The sequence below is a fragment of the Erythrolamprus reginae genome, chromosome 2 (genome assembly GCF_031021105.1).
Source record: "Erythrolamprus reginae isolate rEryReg1 chromosome 2, rEryReg1.hap1, whole genome shotgun sequence".
NCBI classification, from domain to species: Eukaryota; Metazoa; Chordata; class Lepidosauria; order Squamata; family Dipsadidae; genus Erythrolamprus; species Erythrolamprus reginae.
In genome coordinates, this window is record NC_091951.1 from 32969723 (window position 1) to 32987716 (window position 17994).

Genomic DNA, 17994 nt, shown 5'->3' on the forward strand with positions numbered 1-17994 from the left:
ATAAATAAAATAAGAGATGCTGCCCAGGGAATGATTAGAGAAGAGGCAGCATAGCCCAGGGTTGCATAATGGCCCAGGGTTGCATAATGGATAGAGGAAAAAACTGAAACTTCTTTATCTTCTCAGGCTATATACTACATAGCAGGAAACTTGTACTATCAGAGCTGCAACGTTCTGTTAACGTGGCCTTAAAATAAAGCAGAATTAGCTCATGTGGTTATGCTTCCTGTCTGGTCTATCTGGCAGGCTGTCCCTATTATTTCATGTTGTTGCAACTGGTAGAGTGGATCAAATTTTTCAACTTTCAATTTCCAAACTTTAGGGGTGCTCAGCAGTTGTGACATGCCTTGGAGATTGGAAAAAATATTTTGGTTACTTTAATATAATTTAGATGTGCATGGCAAATAACTACATCTATATCATATCATCGGACCAGAATATCTCCAGGACCGCCTTCTGCCGCACGAATCCCAGCGACCGGTTAGGTCCCACAGAGTTGGCCTTTTCCGGGTCCCGTCGACTAAACAATGTCATTTGGCGGGACCCAGGGGAAGAGCCTTCTCTGTGGCGGCCCCGGCCCTCTGGAACCAACTCCCCCCAGAGATCAGAATTGTCCCCACCCTCCTTGCCTTTCGTAAACTTCTCAAAACCCACCTCTGCCATCAGGAATGGGGGAATTGAAATATCTTCCCCAGGCCTATATAATTTATGTATGGTGTGTTGTGTGCATGTTTTTTAAATTATGGGTTTTTAACTTCGTATTATTATATTTGTATTGTACATTGTTTCTATCACTGCTGTGAGCCACCCCAAGTCTACGGAGAGGGGCGGCATACAAATTTAATAAAATAAAAAGTATCTTCTAGTTGGATTAGAGGAACTCCAAGGAGAAACCCTCCCATACTTCCACCTCTTACAAAACTACACAACACAGTATCAACAGTAGAGACCTTCACATCTCTAAGTTCTACCATCCAGTAGTGGGCTTAAAATGGTCACTTAACGTCAAAAACGTCATCAAAAAAGCACAACAAAGAATGTTCTTTCTGCATTAACTCAGGCTTTTGTAACTAAGACAGGGACTAGAACTTGAGCCTTTATACTCCTACTGTAGCAGTGTAATTGATGGAGCAAACTGGTCCTCTTCTGGATGTTTCAGTCTCTGTTCCTTTAACCCAGAAACAATATCTGCATCTCCCCCAGTTTAGTGAGAGTAGTCAAAGAGCTCACTTGATGCCGCCTTGAACCACCCGGTTTTTGCAGTTCCTCCAACAGGTGCAGGCCTGGTTACATTCAAAGATCAAAGGGGGCTCAATCTTGTTGAACTCTTGTAGCAAACGTCCATCCTGCAAAGAGAGAGAGACAGACAGAGTGAGAGAGAGTGTGTGAGAGAGGGAGGGAGGAAGGAGGGAGGGAGAAAGAAAGAAGGAAAGAAGGAAGGAAAGAAAGAAGGAAAGAAAGAAAGAAAGAAAGAAAGAAAGAAAGAAAGAAAGAAAGAAAGAAAGAAAGAAAGAGGTGAAGCTGATGGCTCCGCTGCCCTGGAAACAGTCTCCCTTTTCTCATTTGAAGTCCTGGGAATATACCGTATATACTCGAGTATAAGTCGCTCCGACTATAAGTCGAGGCGCCTACTTTTGCCACAAAAACTGGGAAAATTTATAAACCCCTGTATAAGTCGAGGGTGGAAATTGCAGCGGCTACTGGTAACTTATAAAAATGGAAACCAATAAAATTACATCAATTGAGGCATCAGTAGATTAAATATTTTAGAATATTTATTTCAAAGAAAGCCAGTAAACTAGCTCTGTAAGTTTAAAAGAGGGTAAACAGGTATATATCCCCCAAGGCAGGTATAGGCAAAAAAATTGCAAGTACCTAGGTACTTACCTTAATCCCCTGCTCCTGCTGGTTTGGGTTAGGGTTAGGATACTTGACCTCTCCTTGCCTCAAAGAGATACAATTTCCCTCTATATTTACAATTACTGAACATCCAAAATATACTTAATTCTATGTATATATGCCATATGTGTAAATAAATATTACACACAGGCACACAAAAATATACTGTACATTATCTACTATATAAACTGTATGTGTATATACAGAGAGAGAAAGAGAGAGAGCTCTTGTAAAATTATATATGGTACATTCAACCTCACTGTAATAGGAAAACAAACCCAGAGTCCACTTTCTGCCACACAGTTAACCATAACTAGAACATTACACATGTCTTCAGATGTACCGGTACTTCCCTAGCTTGCACATCACTGTTAGAGCTAGGAAATGTCATGGATTGAGTAAAATGTGGTGATTTTCACTTAACAATGCTTTTGCTTAACAACAAATTTTGAGCTCAATTGTGGTCATAGGTCTCTATCTGTCTGTCTGTCTGTCTGTCTTCCTTTCCTGTCTGTCTGCGCCCCCCTCCTGTCCCCTCCCCGGGTAAATTACAGAGTCAATACTGTATTGTTTTTTTATTTAAGGTTACAAAGCAAATGAAGAATCATTTTGAGTATTCTTTAAAATTTCTTCAGTGAGATCCATAGCTAATCTGGCCAAAAAAAATTCACCTTGCAAAAAATTTTATTGTTGACATTAGGCACAGCCAGAGAGATGTTTTAAAAGGCAAACAAACTGTCAAAAAAGAATGTTTTTTAAAAATATAATATTTTGGTTGTTGAATTTAATTCTGCCTTGGCACGGAGCAGCCCCCGCAGATGGGTGACTGGCAAGGACCACGCATTCCCATCTTTGTGTCCGCTGGGGTTAAAGGAAAGTTTAGGGACCCCCGCCCCTTGGAGAAATGCCTCGTTGGTGACATTCTGAGCGTTTTTGCCTCCCCACTCCGAAAACCCCACTTCTCGGCAGCTTGCCGAGGCTGAGAGGAGAGTGATTTTAAAAGGCACTCTCAGCTTGGGGTTTTCTCCCCGCTGAAATGTTGCTCGCCCGCCGCCCTCAACACCCGCTTTGTCCTCGACCCGGCAGAAGAAAACCGCGTCCTTTCCTGTTGCTCTCTTCCCGAGAGGTGGGGTGAGGGGGTGTTGAGAAGACAAGCAAGAATCCACCCCCCCACACACACACACACCTCATCGGCTTTTCCCCCCTCTAGCGCGGCATTGGAGTGTTTGGCTGGCTCCTTTTCTTGCGGGGAGAGGGGGGAAAAGCTGGGGGGGTGGATTCTTGCTTCTATCTTCTCGCCACCCCCCCCCCCTACACCTCACCGGCTTAGGAATGTCGTTGCCTCCCACAGCCACTTCCCCACGCGCTTCGGATGTGCCTGCCTTTCCTACAGCGAAGACAGGCGGCACCTTCCCGAAGGGCTCAGCTAAGCGGGTGGGGGAAGGGCTGGCCATTTGCCGCCTCTCTCCGCTGTAGGAGGGGCAGGCGCAAGCAAAGCGATGTCCCAAAGCGGTCTCCGGGAAGGGACCGAGGGAAAGGCAATCGTCTGCCTTTCCTTCAGCTCAAAAGAGAAGGCAAATGCCCTGCCTTCCCCCAGCCAGTTAACCGAGCGCTTCAAGTTAACCGGCTGGGGGAAGGCGGGGCATTTGCCTCCTCTTTCGGGCTGAAGGAAAGGCAGACGATTGCCTTTCCCTCGGTCGCTTCCCGCAGACCGCTTTGGGACATCGCTTTGGGAGAGGTTTAAGAAGCAAGAATCCCCCCCCCCCCAGCGAAACGGCTTTTTTCTTGTTTAGCGTGGCGTTCGAGTGGTTGGCAGGTTCCTTTGCTTGCACGCAAGAGCCAACCACTCGAACGACGCGCTAAACAAGAAAAAAGCCGTTTGGCTAGGGGGGAGGGATTCTTGCTTCTTAACTGGGAGCAGTTGCCCCCTCTCCCAAAGCGATGTCCCAAAGCGGTCTCCGGGAAGCGACCGAGGGAAAGGCAATCGTCTGCCTTTCCTTCAGTCCGAAAGAGAAGGCAAATGCCCCGCCTTCCCCCAGCCGGTTAACTTGAAGCGCTCGGTTAACTGGCTGGGGGAAGGCGGGGCATTTGCCTTCTCTTTCGGGCTGAAGGAAAGGCAGACGATTGCCTTTCCCTCGGTCGCTTCCCGGAGACCGCTTTGGGACATCGCTTTGGGAGAGGGGGCAACTGCTCCCGGTTTAAGAAGCAAGAATTCCCCCCCCCCAGCGAAACGGCTTTTTTCTTGTTTAGCGTGGCGTTCGAGTGGTTGGCAGGTTCCTTTGCTTGCACGCAAGAGCCAACCACTCGAACGCCGCGCTAAACAAGAAAAAAGCCGTTTCGCTGGGGGGGGGGGAATTCTTGCTTCTTAACCGGGCAGTTGCCCCCTCTCCCAGAGTGATATCTTTAGCGGTCTCCAGGAAGCGGCTTAGGGAAAGACAGCCGTCTGCCTTTGCTTCAGCTCCAAAGAAGTTCTGGGAGAGGGGGCAACTGCCCGGTTAAGAAGCAAGAATCTACCCCCTAGCCAAACGGCTTTTTTCTTGTTTAGCGTGGCGTTCGAGTGGTTGGCTCTTGCGTGCAAGCAAAGGAACCTGCCAACCACTTGAACGCCGCGCTAAACAAGAAAAAAGCCGTTTGGCTAGGTGGATTCTTGCTTCTTGACCGGGCAGTTGCCGCTTCTTTCTAGCTGAAGCAAAGGCAGACGGCTGTCTTTCCCTCAGCCGCTTGCGCCCTCTTGTGGTGACATGTCAGTCACCCGATTATAAGTCGAGGTCGGGTTTTTCAGCCCATTTTTGGGCTAAAAAAACCCGACTTATACTCGAGTATATACGGTATGTTGGCCTTGTTTTTTCCCTCCACAAATGCTCTCCAAATGAGAGAAAGAGTTGAGGTGAAAAGAGGAATTATCAACTTCAAATGTGCCGGAAACTCAGCTTCTGCGCATGTGCAGAAGAAAAAATACTCCCCCCCCCCCCAAAATCTAATAATCCAAAAATAAGATGGCGGCGTCCAGTAGTGGGCTGCACCTGGTACGGTCAAGTGCCTAGTGGCAGTTGAGAAAATCAAGCTGTGCATGTAACACCAGCTGACCGATGGGCGTGCATAGGCATCGGTGCAAGATTCAGCTTCTGCACATATTCAGGAAGCCAAATATCGTGTGAGGATGCTTGCAAGCGTGAGATTTCACCGTTTTTTGGTGGGTTTTTGCTCCTGCGCATGTGCAGAAGCAAAGAAATTGCCGAAAATTGGTGAAATCTCACACGTGTGAGCGTCCTCGTACAAGAATCAGCTTCTGCACATGAAACTGAATCTCACCGACGTTCATGCCCGCCCACCATCGGGAGCATACTGGGAGTGCTGGCAATGGGCAGCCCTTCACTGGCAGTGTCCATGAACTGGCACCGACAGAACATGACATCACCATGATGTCAACAGCGGTTGGCTACTAGTTCTATGGCACTAGTGCAAACTGGGAGGAACCCATCTCTGGGCAGTCGACTTATGACATAATTGAGCCCAAAATTTCCCGGGTTCATTAATTTTATTATTTTATTTGTTTTATTATTTTATTATATTATTATATTATTTTATTTTATTTTATTATTTTATTATTTTATTTTATTAGAGTTGAAAGGGACCCTGCAGGTCATCAAGTCCAACCCCCTGCTCAAGCAGGAAATCCTTTCGAGTCCTATTTAAACATGGAAGCTCAGAATGATTTGGGGCCACTGTTTCTGTCTCAGTTCACCCTACCACAATGGATGGAGTATGCTGCCTTAAATGGCTGATAAGAAATGCATTATTAAGTATTAAAAACCCAGGGAAACATGTTAGCAAGGGCAGACTGCAACATTTCTATCATCATCATCATCATCATCATCATCATCATCATCATATTATTATTATTATTATTATTAGACACAATATAACTAGACACAAGAACAATTTTTTTCCGAACGCCATCACTCTACTAAACAAATAATTCCCTCAACACTGTCAGACTTTCTACTAAATCTGCACTTCTATTCTACTAGTTTTTCTCATCATTCCTATCACCCATTTCCTCCCATGTTGACTGTATGACTGTAACTTGTTGCTTATATCCTAAGATTTTTATTAATATTGCTTCTTCATTGCTTATTTGACCCCTATGACAATCATTAAGTGTTGTACCACATGATTCTTGACAAATGTATATTTTATTTTATGTACGCTGAGAGCATATGCACCAAGACAAATTCCTTGTGTGTCCAATCACACTTGGCCAATAAAATTCTATTCTATTCTATTCTATTCTATTCTATTCTTCTTCTTTTTCTTATTATTATTTAGATTTGTATGCTGCCGTTCTCCGAGGACTCGGGGTAGCTAACAGCATATAATATAACAATTCAGTACAACAGCAAGTTGTAATGCATCCAAATAGGATTTTTTCCCCCCTCATGTCCCTCCATCTGAGGTTTCCGGTTTGCCAAGCAGCTCTTCTACCCCACACAAAGGTACCAGCTCACCTTGTCATACCAGCAACGGATGCTAAGCTGTCCACAGAGGCAGTTGCTGGAGGAACAGTCATCCTGGCACGTACAATGCTGCCAAGATAAAAAGAAGAGGAATGAAAACAGAGGTGACATGGCAGGTGATTGGTGCCAAACATCAATCCGGCTTCTATGCTGGTGTTTTTTTCCCAACTGTGTCAGCCTGAAGTTAGGGAAACTTCAAGTCCCAGAATTATGTTGTCTGAGGAATCCTGGGAGTTGAAGTCAACTTAAAAGTTGCCAAGGCTGAACAAACACTGCCCCTCCAGGAGGGAGAAATATACACTGCTCAAAAAAATAAAGGGAACACTCAAAGAATACATCCTAGATCTGAATGAATGAAATATTCTCATTAAATACTTTATTCTGTACAAAGTTGAACGGGCTGACAACAAAATGAAATTGATTGTCAATTAGTGTTGTTTCCTAAGTGGACAGTTTGATTTCACAGACGTTTGAAGGTCTTAAGCATAAAACGTATCAGAAAAGACTTAATGAACTCAATCTGTATAGTCTGGAGGACAGAAGGAAAAGGGGGGACATGATCGAAACATTTAAATATGTTAAAGGGTTAAATAAGGTCCAGGGGGGAAGTGTTTTTAATAGGAAAGTGAACACAAGAACAAGGGGACACAAACTGAAGTTAGTTGGGGGAAAGATCAAAAGCAACATGAGAAAATATTATTTTACTGAAAGCGTAGATCCTTGGAACAAACTTGCAGCAGACGTGGTTGGTAAATCCACAGTAACTGAATTTAAACATGCCTGGGATAAACATATATCCATCCTAAGATAAAATACAGAAAATAGTATAAGGGCAGACTAGATGGACCATGAGGTCTTTTTCTGCCATCAGTCTTCTATGTTTCTATGATTTACTTGGACTTATATTCTGTCGTTTAAGAGTTCCCTTTATTTTTTTGAGCGGTATATAAACCATAGTGCTGTGCTACAGGCAAAGCTAGGTACTGAGAAAGAAGAGGCAGCAGAAATGGGAGCCCAGAAGCCCGTATCTAACAGGTAGCCTTGTACTATTCTGACATCTTCTCTGTGAAGAAGATGGGCGGTAAAGAAGTTTGATATCTAAATAAATAAAAATACATCTTTGATTTCACTCCTTCCCTTACACTTTTTAATTGTTAAGTCGATAACCTGCTTATAGGCCTTAGTCGCACAGTGGTTAGAGTGCAATACTACAAGCTACTTCTGCTGATCACCGGCTGCCAGCAGTTTGGCAGATCAAATCTCAGTAGGCTCAAGATTGACTCAGCCTTCCATCCTTACAAGGTCGGTAATTAAGGATCCAGATTTTTGGGGGGGAATATGCTGATTCTCTGTAAACTGCTTAGTGAGGGCTGTAAAGCACTGTGAAGCGGTATATAAACCTAAATGCTAAAAACTAACCAAATATTTCTTAAAGACTAGAGTCCAAATTTCACAAAATTTGGCATCGGACCAGAATATCTCCGAGACCGCCTCCTGCCGCACGAATCCCAGCGACCGATTAGGTCCCACAGAGTGGGCCTTCTCCGGGTCCCGTCAACTAAACAATGTCGGTTGGCGGGCCCCAGGGGAAGAGCCTTCTCTGTGGCGGCACCGGCCCTCTGGAACCAACTCCCCCCGGAGATTAGAACTGCCCCTACTCTTCCTGCCTTCTGTAAACTCCTTAAAACCCACCTTTGCCGTCAGGCATGGGGGAACTGAACATCTCCCCCTGGGCACGTTTAATTTATGCATGGTATGTCTGTGTGTGTGTCTGTTAGCATATGGGGTTTTTAAATATTTAATTATTTTAAATTTGTCTGATTGCTTATGATTTGTTTTTACATGTTGTGAGCCGCCCCGAGTCTTCGGAGAGGGGCGGCATACAAATCTAAGTAATAAATAAATAAATAAAAGCTCAACATAGTCCTCTTGCCATTTTGGGCTATCCCATAAGCTATTCTTACTAGGCTTAGGGATTTTTAATCAAAGCACAGATTTGATCCTGAAATCAAATTATTTGATTTGGGATGTTGGTAATGGCACGTAAATGCATTAGAAATGTGGAGGCCTTCAACTTCTGGGTGTTTGATTGCAGACATTTCATTACCTGACTTGATAACACCATCAATGCTAATGTGTATGAGGCTTGTTTATATACCGTATTTTTCGGAGTGTAAGACGCATCTTAGTTTTTGGGGAGAAAAATAGGGGGGGGGGAATCTGCCCACCAGGGAATCATCTGGCTAGCATCCTTAGTCCGGTCAGCTTCAGCACATTATTTTATGCCCTGGTTGGAGCAAGTAGCAATGAAAAAAAGCTTGCTAAGACTTAGGTCCGGGAAAAACCTTCTTCGGAGCGAGTAGCAATGGAAAAAAGCCTGCAAAGACTTAGGGCTGGAAAAAACCTTCTTCAGAGAGAGTAGCAATGGAAAAAAGCCCTCAAGCTGCTAGGAGCCGTAAAGATCATTAGTGCCTTGTTGGGGCTGGGAAAAAAAGCTTTGAAAAAGCTGCATTCACAGTATAAGATGCACCCAAATGTTCAGCCTCTTTTAGGGGTGGAAGGTGCATCTTTTACTCTGAAAAATATGGTAAACAGTATACCTGTTTCCCAATAAATAAGACCCAGTCTTATTTTTTTGCCACCAAAAAAAGGCACTAGGTCTTATTTGGGGGAGGGGCAGCCCAATAGGAGCCCACTGGTGGCCCACTTCTTCTGTGGCTGCTTGTCTGGATTGATCTGAAGCTCAGTTATCAGCTGCAGAGGCCTTTCCTGAAGGCCTCTTGACGGCAAAATGTGGCTGGGGGCGATGCCTGTGTCAATCCAGAATTCATTTCTCAGCTGCAGAGGCCTTTCTGGAAGGCCTCTGAATGGTTAAATGATGCCAGGGAGTGCCACAGGTGCGTCAATCCGGAGCCCATTTTTTGGCTTCAAAAACCTTTCCTGAAGGTCTCTGATAGTGAAATGGAGGTTGCAAGTGGTGGCAACCAGCCAGAGAAGTGGGTTGGCAAGGCAAGGCAAGGCGTCTGGCTGTACAAGGCCTGGTAAGTAGGGCAGCTCCACCTCTCCCGTCACCACCCTAACTTAATTTTTACCCGTGGGCCTTTCTTAACCCTGTAAACCTTGGAGTGGGCAGAGTCTTAACCTGAGCTTATTTTGGGAGGGAGGCCTTATATGGAAAAATCAAGCTAGGACTTACTTTTGGGGTAGGTCATATTTTCAGGGAAACACAGTAGTAGCTTGCTCTGCCACTGTTGTTGGGGGACATGCTTTTCTTCTTGGTAGCTACTCGACAAGTCTATTATTTTGCTTCTTATTTTTTGTCTAGTATTGGCTGCCAGAGAGGATGTTTTTTGGTTTGCTTTTTCCCTTCTTTTTTTAATTATCTTTTTTTACTAAGTTAAGTAATAGAAACATAGAAACATAGAAGCAGAAAAAGACCTCATGATCCATCTAGTCTGCCCTTATACTCTTTTCTGCATTTTTAACTTAGGATGGATATATGTTTATCCCAGGCATGTTTAAAATCAGTTACTGTGGATTTACCAACCACGTCTGCTGGAAGTTTGTTCCAAGGATCTACTACTCTTTCAGTAAAATAATATTTTCTCACGTTGCTTTTGATCTTTCCCCCAACTAACCTCAGATTGTGCCCCCTTGTTCTTGTGTTCACTTTCCTATTAAAAACACTTCCCTCCTGGACCTTATTTAACCCTTTAACATATTTAATTGTTTCAATCATGTCCCCCCTTTTCCTTCTGTCCTCCAGACTATACAGATTGAGTTCATTAAGTCTTTCCTTATACGTTTTATGCTTAAGACTTTGCACCATTCTTGTAGCCCGTCTTTGGACCCGTTCAGATGTTTAATGAAACGTCTGCAAGCAAACAACCAAATGCAGAGAGGATCAAGGTCACTACAGTTCAACACTGAGTTACAAACATTTCTTCTAGTGGACGCATTAGATACCAGATTGCCGCCTCCTTCTGTACTACCTCCTTTAACTAACAACATTGCTAGTTTTTAGAACAGAATCCTTCCCATCACTTTGTTCAACCGAACCACCAGGAATCAAATCAGAGACATTTTGCCCGGCAAAGCATCTGCTCTGCCACCATGCCAGGCTAAAATAACTGGTCCAGAGCCAGGCTATACCCCTTGCCTTTGACTTTTGCTTTCCCCACTATTGGTTGTGCCTGGGAGCCCTGATGCTTTTGGGATGGATCAAAGGGATACCTGTAAGTGGGTGATATTGCGATCAATGTTCATGGTGGAGGTCTCGCAGTTTTCCGAGATGTACTTGTAGTCGTCTGGACACGGTTCATCATCCACAGAGTTGACGCAGGGAATGGGCACATTTTCGTAGCCCCGAGCCACGTCCCTGGTTAAAGAAAGAGGGCAGAACCTATGACGGATGCTACTTTTAAGTCCACCGCCCTGTTTTGTTTTTTTTAAATCTTCTGCTTCTATCTTGCTATGTGACATTCCATCTTGCTTAAAATGAGCTATTTATTGTGGACAATAACTGGACGATCTTTGTAAACGTTGGTCTTACTTTGCTTTTATTTTATTTTCTCACAGCATAGAATCCTAGGAGAGAGAAGCAAGGAGAATAGAAGAACTCAAGGAAAAAAACAATCTAGAACTAAGGAGAAATTTCCTGACAGTGAGAACAATTAACCAGTGGGACGGTTTGCCTTCAGGAGTTGTGGGAGTTCCATCACAACCAAGACAACTAGACACAAGGAGAGATTTTCCCCGAATGTCATCACTCTGCTAAACAAATAATTCCCCCACCACTGTCAAACTATTCACTAATGCTGCAGTACTATTACTATTAGTCTTCTCATCCATCTTGGAATTCTTGAAATAGACTTGAAATTCTTGGTTTAGACCAGTGATTTTCAACCTTTTTTGAGCCGCGGCACATTTTTTACCTTTACAAAACCATGGGGCACATTGAGAGGGGGGGGGGGGCGCTAAAAAAAGTTTAGACAAAAAAATTCTCTCTTCCTCCCTTTCGCTCTATTTCTCTCTCCTTCTCTCTCCCTCTTTTTTTTCCTCTCTCTCTCCATCCCTCTTTCTTTCTCTCTTCTTTCCTCTTTATTGCTCTCTTTCTCTCTCCCTCCCTACTTCCCTCTATGTCTTTCTCTTTCCCACCTTCCCTCCCTCTCTTTCTCTCTCTCTCTCTCTTGCTTTCTTTCTCTTGCTCTCTCTCTTGCTTTCTTTCTCTCTTGTTCTCTTTCTCTCTTGCTTTCTTTCTCTCTCTTGCTTTCTTTCTTTATCTTGCTTGCTTTCTCTCTTTCTTTCTTTCTTTCTCTCTCTCTTTCTCTTTCTTTCTCTCTTTCTCTGAGCTTCACGGCACACCTGATCATGTCTCGCGGCACACTAGTGTGCCACGGCACACTGGTTGAAAAACACTGGTTTAGACAACCCTACAACTCCATCGTCTCCGTTCCGACTTAATTATAGTTCATAAAATCATACAGTGATCCCTCGATCTTCGCGATCTCGATCTTCGCGAAACGCTATATCGCGATTTTTTCCCACCCGATGACGTCACTCTCTTCCTTCCTTTCTCATCTTTCTTTCTCTCTCTCTTTCTCTATCTTGCTTCTTCCTCTTTCACACTCTCTTCCTCCCTCTCTCATCTCTTTCTTTCCTTCTCTCTCTTTCTCTATCTCTCCCCCTCTTGCTGGCGGGCGGCGGGCGGGCGAGCGGGGCATCAGCGAGGAGCCGGGGTTTCCCCTTTGCGTGGGCGGCTGGGAAACCCCGATCTTCGTCTGCTTGCTGCTGCTGCGCCGAGCAGATCAGCTGCTGGGTGGCCGAAGGAACCTTCCCTGGGTCTTCCCCCTCTTGCTGGCGGGCGGGCGAGCGGCGGGCATCAGCGAGGAGCCGGAGTTTCCCCTTTGCGTGGGCGGCCGGGAAGACCCAGGGAAGGTTCCTTCGGCCGCCCAGCAGCTGATCTGCTCGGTAGCGCAGCAGCAGCGAGGAGCCAAATCGGGGTTTCCCCGCACGCAAAGGGGAAACCCCGATTTGGCTCCTCGCTGCTGCTGTGCTACCGAGCAGATCAGCTGCTGGGCGGCCGAAGGAACCTTCCCTGGGTCTTCCCGGCCGCCCACGCAAAGGGGAAACCCCGGCTCCTCGCTGATGCCCGCCACTCGCCCGCCCGCCAGCAAGAGGGGGAAGACCCAGGGAAGGTTCCTTCCGCCGCCCAGCAGCTGATCTGCTCGGTAGCGCAGCAGCAGCGAGGAGCCGAATCGGGGTTTCCCCTTTGCGTGGGCGGCGGGGAATGCAAACTCCACCATCTACGCATGCACGGCCATAGAAAAAAAGGGCACGCATGCGCAGATGGTGTTTTTACTTCCGCAACCCTACATCGCGAATAATCGATTATCGCGAGGGGTCTTGCAAAGGAACCCTCGCGATAATAGAGGGATCACTGTATACCAAAATGTCCTGCCTGTTAACGACTACTTCACCTTCAAGCGCAACAACACACGAGCACGAAATCGATTTAAACTAAATGTCAACCGCTCCAAACTTGACTGCAAAAAATACGACTTCAGCAACAGAGTAATCAACGCCTGGCATGCACTACCTGATTCTGTGGTTTCTACTCCTAATCCCAAAACCTTTAACCTTAGACTATCTACAATTGACCTCTCCCACTTTCTAAGAGGTCTGTAAGGGGTGTGCATAAGTGCACCACTGTGCCTACCGTCCCTATCCTATTGTCTTTTTATCATTACTTATCTAATGTTTTATTTGTACAAATTACCACCCTATAATTGTTTGACAAAATAAATAAATAAATAAATTAAATAAATAAATAAATAAAAAATAAATCTCCTTCCACTTATGACTGTAATTTTTGCTTGCATCCTTAAGATTTTTATTGTTTCCTGATTGCTTATTTGAACCCTATGACAATCATTGTTGTATCTCAGGATTCTTGACAAATGTATATTTTATTTTATGTACACTGAGAGCATATACACCAATCACAAATTTCTTGCATGTCCAATATTGGCCACATTGTGTGTGGCCAATAAAGAATTCTATTCTGTTTCTGGAGGTTTTCAAGAAGAGATTGGACAACCATTTGTCTGAAATGGTACAGGATTTCTGTTGTGGTTAGCTCTGGCCCAGCTCCTGCCCCAAGGAATGTGCAGGTGGATGTGGGGGAAGCATCCACATGCTCCAGGCCTGTTTTGCTCCCAAGGGAATCTGACGACCAAGGAAGCATGAGTGACAGGGAAGAGGGGAGTTTGGTAGACAGCCCGGGAGGAGATCAATCATCTGTATCATCCTTGGATTCTGAACAAGAATTAATGACACATCCACGCATGCGTAGAGTGATGCATAGTAGACAACAACTGAAGGATTATTACAAGAGAAAATGAGGCCACCTGTGGTTGGGTGGGCTGCTGTAATTAGTGCTACAGATAAAAGTGCAATCTGGTGTTTTAGCCTCATGGCAGTTTATCTGATTCATTGTTTCGTCAAGATCGTGGCTTTTGTGCTATTCAAGATTGTGTGTGGACTCTCTCGACTTTAGAATTGGAATCAATTTCCCAGTTATTGGGTGAGAAATTGGATTGCATTTAACCTGTGCCTTGTGTGTACCAGAAAATCCCTTTGACATTTAAAAAGGGAGCTGGTTCTGTTTTTCTGTTTATAAAAACTTTTGGGTTTTCCTTTTATCCTGTGGTGTGTGTCTTCCTGGACTAATTACCCTGTAATTACGGGTGGTTGAGACACGCCGGCAGAACAGATTTCCTAACTGAAGGGGGCTTGGACTAGAAAACATCCATGGTCCCTTCCAACTCTACTATTCTATTAAGGTTGGGAAGTACCTGTTTCCCACAGAAAAAAAAAAGCATCGGGAGCCACAAAACTCTTCCCACGCCTGACTTATTTCCTGAGCGGCCACAAAAGAGAACATCTGCTTGCACTGGACACAAGTGACGTTGAGCTGGCCACGCCCACCCCAGTCAAACACAACCAGATGCGGCCCTCAATGAAATCAAGTTTGACACCCTGGCTTCAACCCGACCACCTTACCTGCTGATGATGCGCTCTGTGCGCACAGAACGGTTAAGGATGCCTTGGCGGATCTTGCGATTGAGTTGAAGGGCAAACCAAACATCCGAGTTCTCCAAGGTCAGGTCCACCGGCAAATCCCCCTCCTTGTTCCGTATTTCAGTGTCGGCTCCCCTTGACAGGAACAAGCTGTGTGAGGAAGAAGGGTGCAGTAAGATGAGAACAGGGGTCTTCAACTTTGGCAACTTTAAGACATGTGGGCTTCAACTCCTAAAGTTCTTCAGACAGCTGAGTTGGCTGTGGAACTCTGGGAGTTGAAGTCCATAAAGTCTTAAAGTTGCCAAGGTTGAAGACCACTGGATTAAATGCAGAGGCCTTGCAACGGTTAATCTTCACCGCCACCACCCAATCTTGCGATACAGGACCCAAAACGGAAACTTGACGCTTGTTACTCATTCCTGCCTGTTGCTTACAGGACACAATCGTGGTAGCTCTCCCGGGCAGCTATATGCAGAGGCGTGTCTCCGTGGAAATTGACGGCGTGGATATCACACTGGGCGTTAAGTAAGACTTCGGCAATCTCTGCACTTCCTGTGAAGGAGGCCCAGTGCAAGCAGATGTTCTCTTCCTGGATAGAAGGAGAGGAAGGCATTAGAGAAAAGTGAAAGGCAACAGGACAGGCATCCAAACTTCTGTATGTTCCCTCGTGGAGGCCAATAAAGATCTGCAGAAGGTCTCCTCTATTGCTCTCAGCAGTTGCCATAGGAGGGAGCCAAAAAAGTCAAGATGTCAACCCTGACTAGCAGACCCAAAGCCTGAATGTCCATGAATATTGCATGCGTGTACAAAAATAATAATAATTAATAATAATTAATTAGATTTGTATGCCACCCCTCTCCGAGGACTCGGGACTGAATGAGACTTCAATGGCACTGCCATACCTACCATGTGATTCCTTTTACTCACCTTCCCCCTTGCTTATTTGCATTTGTGTATTTGTGTTGTATTTATTTATTGCTTATTTGTACTCTATGATAATCATTAAGTGATTATCATGATTCTTGACCAATGTATCTTTTCTTGGCCACTAAAGAATTCTATTCTGTTCTGTTCTGCTCTACCCTATCCTACCCTACTCGAGAAAAGCCAGGGTGGTGCAATGGTTAGAGTGCAGCAGTGCAGGCTACTTCAGCTAACTTGGACCAGAGTACCTCCGGAACCACTTGCTACCGCACGAATCCCAGCCACCGATAAGGTCCCACAAAGTTGGCCTTCTCTGGGTCCTGTCGACTAAACAATGTCATTTGGCGGGCCCCAGGGGAAGAGCCTTCTCTGTGGCGGCCCCAGCCCTCTGGAATCAACTCCCTCCAAAGATTAGAATTGCCCCCACCCTCCTTGTCTTTCGTAAACTACTCAAGACCCATCTATACCGCCAGGCATGGGGGAGTTGAGACACCTTTCCCCCAGTCTTTTTTTTTTTTTTACATTTATGTTTGGGTATGCATGTGTTGTTTGCTTTTTAAATATAATTTTTTTAATATTAGATTTGTTTTCGCTGGAATATTGTTTTTATTATTGTTGTGAGCCGCCCCGAGTCTTCAGAGAGGGGCGCCATGCAAATCTAATAAATTATTATTATTATTATTATTATTATTATTAATTATTATTATTAATTGCTAGCTGTATCCATTCTGTTATACAGATAAATCCAATCTGAGATTTCATACCCCTCAGGCTACAGTTCTGGCTCCTGGAAACTAAATCTCACTCATTTCTGTTTTCTCTTAACTTTATAAAACTTAGTGCTTCGCCAGGAAACCCAAACTCACGTACATTGTCAGTCAAGGTGACGTCAGCTCCTCGGGTGAGCAACATACGGATCACCTCAATGTGCTTATGCTCGGCAGCCCAGATAATGGGAGTCCAACCTCCATTATCCTAAACAAAGGGCAGGAAGAACAAGCATTGTGTGAAAGGCCCAGGGAGAGATGGGTGAAGCTGATAGCCACTGTCAGCAGCCAAGGGAAACCAGCCTCCCCACTTACCTGGGCGTTGACATCCACCTGCCCCGTAGAAAGGAGCAAGCTGACCATCTCCACATTTCCATTCTTGGCAGCGTGATGAAGACAGGTAGATCCATCATCCTCCTTTTGGCAGTAACATCAGGGAAAATGAAATAGCATTGATTTAAGTTGCACGCAGGCTCTTCCTCTCCCCATAGTGATTCCCACCCTACTTTTATCATTCTTATAAAACAGTGATGGAATCCTGAACTCGTGTCTCACATGAAGCAGCGTCACATTCTAGATTCATGCATTACATTAATCTTTGTGGGATTTTGTTTTTGGCTCTAGCTCAGATGTTTGATAAGCCCAGTTGATATGGCTTGCACACAATGGCTTAGTATTATGTGGAATCCAGCCCATTCTGACAGGCTCAACAAACCATGGTTGAAACAACCAAGCCTAATATAAACCTGTTTAACCCTGTCACTGAGTTATTTTACTAAACCAGCTGGAATATCACTGTTAATCCAGGTTGTTGGAAATGTGTAGTCTGTTTTGGAAAAGGTAACATTTTCTACCAAAGGATGTAGCAATATACACTGCTCAAAAAAATAAAGGCCATACTTAAACAACAGAATATAACTCCAAGTAAATCAAACTTCTGTGAAATCAAACTGTCCATTTAGGAAGCAACACTGATTGACAATCAATTTCACATGCTGTTGTGCAAATGAAATAGTTGTGCAAATGAAATATTCAATAAGAATATTTTATTCATTCAGATCTAGGATGTGTTATTTGAGTGTTCCCTTTATTTTTTTTAATCAGTATATGTTACTGTGGCAGAAATCAATTCTGTGACATCTTACAATAATATATTATGTTATTTATTTAGTATTTCTCAATCTTGGCAACTTTAGGATGTGCGGACTTCAATTCCCATGCTTGCCAATAAATTCTGCGAGTTGAAATTTGCCCATCTTAAAATTGTCAAGGTTGAGAAATATTATAGAAGTTTCAGTAGTGAACTAGTGACTATTAATTAAATATAAAAGATAGGGGCTTTTTTCTTTTCCTTTCTCAGTTTCTGTGTTTGATTTTCTTAAGATTAAATACTGTTTAGTTATAAAAAAATAAAGATTTTTAAAAAAGCATTGTTGAGGTTGAATGTCAAGTTTTTGAAGAGAAATTATTTTAACATTCAGTCAGTTAATACACACATATTTATTCCTCCACCATAGTATGATTTTTCTCGAACATAGCACATGGTGCAAAGAAATGATGCAATCAAATATATTTCATCATGTTATTTGGAAGAGTCTTGTCTTTTTAAAAGCAGCAAGACAATATAGAAGTAAAATTATTGTGTATTGAAACAACTGAACACATGCAATTTCAGCTTGTCACATATCTATTAAAGACAAGACTGTCCCAGAAGAAACAGTCCCCTGCACTGATCCCTTTTAAGAAATAAAATACCCTCCTCCCACACAGCTTTCCTTCCATTACTAAAATCATTTTTCTCCTGA

At 44.1% G+C, this 17994-nt stretch overlaps 1 protein-coding gene across 4 annotated transcripts in view; it reads right to left on the minus strand.

Annotated features, from left to right (window-relative positions):
* The window catches only part of EHMT2 (euchromatic histone lysine methyltransferase 2), a 65859-nt gene that overhangs the window by 9277 nt on the left and 38588 nt on the right, over nucleotides 1-17994 (minus strand). For all 4 annotated transcript variants that reach the window (XM_070737686.1, XM_070737684.1, XM_070737685.1 and 1 more), the window contains exons 18-24: nucleotides 16505-16606; nucleotides 16293-16397; nucleotides 14933-15087; nucleotides 14481-14648; nucleotides 10650-10794; nucleotides 6408-6485; nucleotides 1231-1346 (exon numbers count right to left, since the gene is read on the minus strand). In XM_070737686.1, coding sequence (XP_070593787.1) covers nucleotides 1231-1346; nucleotides 6408-6485; nucleotides 10650-10794; nucleotides 14481-14648; nucleotides 14933-15087; nucleotides 16293-16397; nucleotides 16505-16606 — 869 coding nt within the window. The remainder of the gene's footprint in view (nucleotides 1-1230; nucleotides 1347-6407; nucleotides 6486-10649; nucleotides 10795-14480; nucleotides 14649-14932; nucleotides 15088-16292; nucleotides 16398-16504; nucleotides 16607-17994) is intronic.